Source organism: Otolemur garnettii, unplaced genomic scaffold (genome assembly GCF_000181295.1).
Source record: "Otolemur garnettii isolate 467f Iridium unplaced genomic scaffold, OtoGar3 scaffold00039, whole genome shotgun sequence".
Taxonomy (NCBI): Eukaryota; Metazoa; Chordata; class Mammalia; order Primates; family Galagidae; genus Otolemur; species Otolemur garnettii.
In genome coordinates this window covers 1,808,569-1,817,594 of record NW_003852434.1, presented here as the reverse complement: position 1 = coordinate 1,817,594, position 9,026 = coordinate 1,808,569, and the positions used below count along the sequence as shown (strand labels likewise).

Here is a 9,026-nt window from a genome sequence, read left to right as displayed (position 1 = left end):
ACAAAAAAAAAAAAAAAAAAAGAAAGAAAGAAAGAAAGAAAGAAAGAAAAGCAAAAAATAAAAACTTGAAAACATCCATGCTTAAGTTACTTTTTCTATTTTGTATTTTGCAAATTAAATTACATTGGCACTAAATATTCTCAAAACCCTATATTATTTTAAGTGTTTGGTTTATTTTGCTAATAAGTGAAGGAATTTTAAAAACATTTGAGAAGATAACAACTGTGACCTCTCATCTCCTTATTGAAGAAAATCTCCGTACATGATTCACGGTCGCTGAAATCATTAACCTTTGAAATGAAAAATAATTTAACAGCTGCTTCTCAGATGTTTACTGACAACCGCCTGATCTTCATCACACGTTTTATAGTTAAGATGACTCTGCCTAATAAGGAAACATCTTTAAAAGCATTAGGAGAATCCGCTGAACAACCAAAGCTATTATGTGCTTATCATTTTAATACTTATCAGTATATTTTTTATCCACTGATAAAAGTCAGGAAGGAAATAGATCATTGTTTATTTTTTACCTTTATCCTGGCACTGAATGAATCTTATCTTCACCCTTGTACGATGACCTGACCTTGAGTTTTTTGCTGAGGTCAAGAACACAGCTTTAGTGGGAAGTTTAGAGTACACCTCAGACGAAGAGAAAAGGAAGATCCTTTTCCTCCCTCAGGTCACTGAATTCTCTTAGGTTTATACAGTGAGGATTGAACACAGATTGTGAGGCTTAGAGTCGCAGCCCCTGTGTTTAGGAGAAAATGCTGTCTCCTCTCCTAGTCATAACTCCACTAGGTTACATGGAGCCACATTCTGTACCTCGTTAGCTAAAAATCTATCTGATGGTATCTTCCGTGTCATCTATTCCAAATATTGGAATATATACTGGTATATATAGTCTACATAGTATTGGGCATGAAATAGTTACATGAGTATGTCCTTGAGCTAGCAAGGCTAGGGAAACATTACTCATGCACAAGTGTCCTGACACTGTGTAATGGAGGTATCTTTTTTTGAGTTCAAGTTCCATCTTGGACTCAAATCAGCAAGTGGCTTTCCTACCTAAGGAAGAGAAATATAACCCTTCCCATTGCCCAAGAGCAGAGACAACAGCTGGCAGAGGGAACATACACAGGGACAGATGGCTTATACTAGAGAGACCTCTCCAGAGCCAATGGACAGAGGCCATTTCTGGATTACCATTTTACATCTCCAGCCTATATAGGGATCAGAAATACCAGCTGACCAGGGCAAACGCAGCTGTAACTGGAGATGTCTGAGAAAGACACTGATGGGGGCCAAATGGAGGACCATTAATACCGGGGATACACATCATTCTCACAGCTCACTAAGTCAGTCTAGAAAGAACACACCAACCATATTTTGAAGGTGTTCTCAGCTTTAGTTTTCAAAGATCAACAGGAGGAAAAAAGATTTTAAGATAAAATCTTGGTGACAGAAATAGTGCCTTAATAATCCCTTGTAGCTCCCATGCTCGGCTTTATTTCTGGGATTTGAAATAACAAAGATCATAATCACCCCAAACCAAGCAGAGATTAATTTGCTTGTGTCATCTTAAACTTGCTCATTTAAGGTCACAAAGAAGCTAAAGTCACACACTGAAGTTTAATTTAACCCATCAAATAAATTTTCTATTAAATTAGCTGTGCTATAAAGCATACAGGAAGATAGATGGGAGGATAATAAAAGCACATTAATCATTGATTCTGTAGGTGACGAAAATATCCCACGTGGGAGTAATTTCACAAAAGTCACAGACTCCCTTCAAACAATTTTTATGACAGTTTCAAGACTATCTTTCATTTAGGAAGTGATTCATAGGGTCTCATCACTTCAAAGTAGTTATATCACTAGAAATTAAGTTAAAAAGCAGATATTATCGAAAAATGTTCCTTAAGTCCTCTAACATTTTTTTCAGTGCACTTGTTTGATGACCATATTTTCGACATTGAATTTTATAAACTGCACAGTCAACAGAATTTCTATTACAGGTTGGAATGAATTATTGGGCACAATAATTCAGTGAAAAGGACACAAAAAATCATTTTAATTTCTAAACGAATCCAAAGTAGATAGTTGCAATACTTTTCAAAAAGAAACAAACAAACAAACAAACAAACAAAAAAAAAAAACAAGGTAGAATATGTTTTATAAGGAAAGGTATTTTTATTTTTTTAAAAATAAGCTGTACACTCTTTCCATAAGTAAAACAGTGATAGCTAGATATGTTGCTTCACTTGCCTTTAAAAATAAAGCCACAATTATTTTTATAGTAACTTGCAAGTAATATCAAAGAAGAGAATTCTTTAGAAGTTTGCTATTGTGGAGTCAAGAAAGTCTGGAGAACATGTCTTAGAACTGGAAAAAGAGTAGCTCTAGGGGGCGGCGCCTGTGGCTCGGTGGGTAGAGCACTGGCCCCATATACTGAGGGTGGTAGGTTCAAACCCGGCCCCGGCCAAACTGCAACAACAACAATAAAAAACTTAGCTGGGCATTGTGGTGGGTGCCTGTAGTCCCAGCTGCTCAGGAGACTGAGGTAAGAGAATTGCCTAAGCCTAGGAGTTGGAGGTTGCTGTGAGCTGTGTGATGCCATGACACTCTACTGAGGGCGATAAAGTGAGACTCTGTCTCTACAAAAAAAAAAAAAAAAGTAGCTCTCTACATGCCACAGTGGCCATTTAGGAGTATATTACTCATACACCCCGTAAATAGTAGGACCTCTATTTAAAGTCTATTTAAAAGAGAAGATTTAAAATCAAGAAAGTAAGGGGTTAATAATACAATCACTTTTTTGAGTGGACAAATGACAAAATGCTCATGACATGTTCTGGGTTGCTTTTACTGGCAAAAACAACGTGTATTTTGCAGTTTTCTTTATAAAGGAAACACAATTTTACGTATTACACCCTTTATTCTGCCATAGCTATAAGAGTTCTCATATTTTTGTGTTAGAAATCGACTTAAACACTCCATATTCACCATGTGTTACTTTTATAATTATGAAATACGGATAAAGTCATTTCTATCTTGATTAGAAAAATTGCAGCTGGAAATGTTACTTTTACTCACAGGAGGGAAAGTGCACCTCACACCTTTGTATGATGCTTACAAGTACCTTGGGAAGGTCGACTACACTCCACTATTCCCTGTGTTGATGTCGGGGGCTGAAAAAACTCCGAATAAGCAGTAGAAAACCATCTACTAAATTATTGACTATTAAACCATCTAAATTGTTAAATATTAAATAATAACAATATCCTGAGAATTTGGGGATGAATATAACTTTGAATTAAATGCTCTATATAAAAAGGGCTTTTATACCACCAGGTTTGTACCCCTACCACCCCCCCCCCCAAAAAAAAAACCCCGTAAAACTAAATCCCCATAGGATGAAGGAAGCAGAAGCGACAGAGCCCGGAAACGCCACAGCGAGGGTTTCACACAGTACCCAGAAGAGCAGGTAGAGCTTACCTTGGATTTTGGAGATGGTTTTGGCTTGTCTCTTTCTAAGCCTTTTGTAAAAATGATGGGTAGGGAGTTCTTACAACGTGCCTCCTATAAAGGAAGTATAAAAGAAACATTAGAGATTAAAGGACATTTAGCCTTACTGGAAATTACAAGGCAGTGAAAAGCAATTTTGAAGGAGGACAAGGGATTCTGGGGTGAGCTGATCTCATCAGAAGCCAGTCAGCCTGCAGTGAAGAGTCCACACTTTCCCCTCTTACATGTCACATACAGCAGTAAAGTGAGATACGACAGAGGGGGAGGCGTGGGCCGTCTAGAACACGCCTGTCCAGAGATGGGCAGTGACGATCTGACCTGCACTGTCACGTCACTTTGTCACTATTGTCCGCTCACCTCTCCTCTTGAGAACTGAATGGTTAATTCTCCAAGAGAGCCACCAACAAATGTCAGGTTGCCAACTTTCCTCACAATATTTTACAGACGGAGCCTGACTCTTTACATATTTTATCTTAAATCCCTTCAGATAATTTAGCTAACTGCTTTTGAATAGTTTTCGTAATAATACCATAACTGAGGAAAACGACGTGTCTCTTTCTGAAATTATTAAACTTCTAAGTCCTTGATTCACACAAAAACAATATTTTCAAAAATAATGGCAGAAATTACAAGGAGGCAGCTTAGGTGGAGTTGTAGAGATTTACTACTTATTCCTACATGCTAAACAGAAACAATAAAAATCTTATCTGTTTCCTTTGTTCAATACAGACAGCCATACTTCTGATTAGCCACTAAGGTAGGTTTTCCGTAGATGGTTCTATCTCCAAATTAAGATCGGAAAGTGATGCATAAAAGGAAGATTACCATAACAACAAAGGGAAGGAGGAAAGAAGTCAGATTTCTTTTACCTGCTCCCTGCACCCCTTTTCTTCCCCCCCATGCCTACCAGTCAGTAATCTCTATCACAGATTTCTTTTAGTTTCCTTTATAGCTAATTAATTATAACCTTTAAAAAATTAAGTCTATATACTTATTATAGACTATCTTGTAATGTAATACTTTACAATATTACTAACTTTCCTGGAATTATATTCATTTATTTCTTGTATTATTAGGATAAAATGTCCCTAAAGAAACTAAGAATATTACTTACTACTAATAAATGTTAAATCTTATAATTTCTCAAGCATTGTGCTAAAAATTCTGCATTGACAATGCCATTTACTACCCACCAAAGCCCTAGAATCTAGGAACTACTGTCATGAGCCCCCTTTTAAGGATAACACAACGAAGGCTTACAGAAATTAAGTAACTTGCCCAGTGTCACACGGGACTCAAAGATGGTTCTGTATAACTTTATGTCATTATCTTTATATACTATTTCTTATCTCCAATCCACTTGACAGCTGAAACCACTAAGTCATGGAGTTATAGCATTTTAGAGCCAAAAGAGTGTTTTAAAGGTCAACTAGTTAATGCTTTTAACTTTAGAGATGATGGACTTGGATCCTGAGGTGATATGCTCAAGATCACATAAAAAGTGGAGAAGATGAGACTCACGCCTGGCCCACCCAGCACCTGTTCTTGGGTTTGTGCTGGGGACAAACATTCCCGACTTGTAGGGCATTGGGAGCCTCTTCTAAGCTGGGATGTAGCTGCAGGTGCTGCCAACACTCTCAGCTGCCTGTGACCTCACGTACAGCCACAGGGAACATTTCTCAGATCCCCAAATAAGTAAGCATTCCAGTCCTACCCTTTCCCACCAGTTACAACACCTGCTAGTAGTAAGCCACTTACTGGAAACAGTGAAGGAGCTCATTCCCGCTTCTGACTCACTGTGAGGGGGATAAACTATATCCAGTATGACATTTAGAAGAGCCAAGTGATTAGCTGTATAATCCATTGCGTAATATGACTACACTTGGATAATATTCAATATAATTATAATATATTTGATGCTTATTCCCCTTTTAAAAACTACTGGTATGTAAATGCTAGACTGATGAGAACAAACAAGACTGGCTGCTACAGGAAAGCAACAGGCATGGCCAACCTTTGCTTATGAGTGAGAGTTTACAAATATTCATGATTCTTTCCTCCTTACACACAAAATAGAAGTGACGGTATTTTTTTATTACTCCTCTTTTCCCTCTCTGTCCCTGTGAATCAAGGAGCCCAAGGCTGACAGCTTCTCCCTGTAAGACTCTGAAAGCACTTTTTCTAAACTGTTATCTGACAATGTTATCTATATGAATTATATTTATTTATTTATTTATGTTTGGCTTTATGACTTTAAATTCAGACAACAGAGACAAAAGTAAAGTTTAGCAGTCAGAGAACTGAACTGGGAGTCAAGAGATCTGGCTCAAAGAAGACAAAAAGCCACCAGCTGTTGAGAGGGGCAGCCCCAATGCCCCACCAGAATGGTGTGAAATAGCGGCCCCTCTCGTGCAGGGAGCCAGGGGGCTGCAGAGCCAGAGGACGCAGATGATATCTTCCTGCAAGGTCAATGTTACTTAAGATTTCTGGAGAAAAGTTAAATAATACAACTAGTCGCTTAAGTGAATATTTGGTAAGAGCCATGTATTCTTTTATAATATACAATATGAAGTGAAGTGTAAAGTATTAAGATAAAATGTGTTACAAACTGTACTTTTAAAAAGCCACTTAAAGTTGCGTGTTTAAAAGAATTGGAAATTTACGACCACATGAAAACTTGTAGATGCTCAGCGTAGAATTATTCATAGTAGACTAAAAGGGGAAACAGTCCAAATATTCATCAACTGATGAATGGATGGGGGATGCCCGCACAAAGGAGTCTTATTCAGCTGTAAGAAGTAATGAAGTTCTGGTAGCTGCGACAACATGGATGACACCTGAAGACATTGTGTTAAGAGGAAGAAGTGAGGCACAAAAGGACAAACACCGTGTGAATCCACTTGCGTTAAATGTCCAGAATAAGCAAACACGTAGGGACTGAAAGTAGATCAGTGGTTGTCAGGAGCTGGGAGGATGGGGCACGTGGAATGACTGCTAGTGGGCCTGGTCTGTGTGAGTTGTCTTTTGCGGGTGATAAACATGCTCTGGAATTACGTCATGGTGATGGCTACACAACTCTGCAAACACACTAAAAGGCCGAATTTTATTGTATGTCAGTTATATCTAATTTTTTTTACAAAGCCATTTAAAGCAGGGGGTGGAGGTGGGAGGGTGAGGGTGTCCAATCACAGGCAGTGTGCTGATTTTGTGAGGACTCCTTTGGTTTATCTGTGGTATCAGATATCAGGGAAAGTGTGCACAAACCTTTTTTTACAAATCAGCTTTTGTTAGTGTTTGGGTTTTTAATGTGTGGCCCAAGAGAACTCTTATTCTTCCAGTGTATGGCAAAGAAAAAAAAGGTTGGACACCCTTGATTTAAAGTAAATCCCTGTACTCTCAGGAAGAGACCTTGGGTTTGTGTTCAAATTCTTCCCTTAGAAGAACTTCTTCAAAAAAGTGTATAGGGAGATGTTTTGTGTTTCCCCGTGTTAAACTGTACGTGTGCATAAAAATTGATTTAACAGTGATTAATTGGATCCTAGTCCTAATTGAGAAGAGTAGCATTCAGATGCTGGACACCAGAGAATGAAGTGGCAAACAAATTGGACAAGAATATATCATATCAGGTATATTTATAAGTGAACATTAAGTGGTCCACTTAAATGAGGCTTTTGACTGAACCAACTGCTCACTCAAATGACTTTTGTGCAACATCTATTATTTGTGCTTAAACCAGCTGTGTCATGGTGTCATGAAAACACCATTTAAAATAGAACAGGGGAAAAAATTACCTTGTTTAGCATGATTTTCTTTGACTTTACTATTCAAGTACTAGTGACAAAAGATTAAAATGTACTCACAGTCCCACCAGCTTAGCACACCACCCCCACAGCTCTTCCCAAGCTCACTCCTTCACTTCATTCAGGTCTTGGCTCAATTTCATGAGCGTGGGTTCCCTTCCCTGGGTACCCTATCTAATCATCACCACTCTTCCCTCCCACTTGCTGTCCTCTATCTGCCTATCCATTTTTGTTTCTCCACAGCTCTTACAAATATTTGACTTAAGTCTGGGCGTGGTGGCTCACACCTGGAATCCTAGCACTCGGGGAAGCTGAGGCGAGTGGATTTCCTAAACTCAAAAGTTCAAGATTAGCCTGAGTCAGAGCGAGACCCCATCTCTAAAAATAGCTGAGTGTTGTGACAGGCACCTGTGGTCCTAGCTACTTGGGAGGCTGAGGCAAGAGAATCATTTAAGCCCAAGAGTTTGAGGTTGCTGTGAGCTGTGACACCATGGCATGCTACCAAGGGCAACAAAGTGAGATTCTGACTCTAAATAAATAATAAATAAAATAAAAAAGAGAAATATGTGGCTTAAAATTACACTTAACTGTGAGAAGACATGGTCAGTCAGGACATAGAGTTTGACACACAGTACAAGCTCAGTTGTTAAGTAACTCAGTAAACTAAATGAAGGAATAAAATCCTTTTTTTAACCTTTTATAGACCCCTGTGCATTACTCCTGTTTTTAATTCTCTTTTTTTCTCTACTCCTTTCCTCCCTGATTTAATTCCCTTCTTAACCAACTTACATTTCATGATCTTTCATTTCCTTGCTATCATCCTAATTTCCTTCTTCCAGTCTCCAATCATATTACTAAAATTGTAAAAGTACAACCTTGGATGATCCAACTATATGCCTTCTCTATGCTAGGAATGAAGCAACTGGAAGTGGTTGTTCTGTTTTTCATTATCATGAAAAATGTTATGAAAATAGGTTGACTGATTTCACATTAAATTTATGACCATAACCCTTGAATAGGTGTGATTAAAAGATAGAGTAGGCTGGCTTCCCCTGAAGACTTGTGTAGGAAAATGGCCCTGGGCCTCAGACCTTCCACTGCAATGCATACCTAAAGTGGCGAGGGAGGCTTGGAATGTCCAGCAGAATAGTTAAGAAAATAGTCTGAGAGATGTCTAGATGGAGACCAGCAGCTTAGAGACAGAATATAAATAAAGCTAGAAAGTAATTGATAATTGCCCCCACAAATACCCTACAGATGTAACCACTCTGATCTGTAGGCTATGACTGTCCTTCATTAAATGCTATCCAAAGTATTCCTCCATCTGTAGTTTAGTCCATCAACCTGATAACTTTTTTTCTTGAACAAAGAACTGCCTGTTTAATTGAAACACGAAACTGTTACCTTTTCACTTTTTCCTTTGTAAGTGCATACCCTCAAGTCCCTAATAAAAAGCCTTAAATTCTAGACTGGAGATGGCTCCTCACAAGGGGCTGATACAGTGTCATCTCTTATAGGTCAAAACCCTGAGTGTGTGTGTCAATTTTGTAGCACTTTCTCTCCCTTTGTCTGCCAGACCCTGGGTGGTAGGGCAAGGTCCCTAGGCAGGGGGACTCCCAGTCCGCATGCTATGGCTTACTTTTCAGATTGCAACAAATAAGCACAGCAATTCTGCTACATTTCTTAACTTGACTTTCTTTT

The 9,026-nt window shown here is 38.5% G+C and overlaps 1 protein-coding gene across 1 annotated transcript in view; it reads right to left on the bottom strand.

Annotated features, from left to right (window-relative positions):
• Nucleotides 1–9,026, bottom strand: part of FAM13A (family with sequence similarity 13 member A) — a 264,125-nt gene that overhangs the window by 146,863 nt on the left and 108,236 nt on the right. The window contains exon 7 of the mRNA XM_012805358.2: nucleotides 3,496–3,579. Coding sequence (XP_012660812.2) covers nucleotides 3,496–3,579 — 84 coding nt within the window. The remainder of the gene's footprint in view (nucleotides 1–3,495; nucleotides 3,580–9,026) is intronic.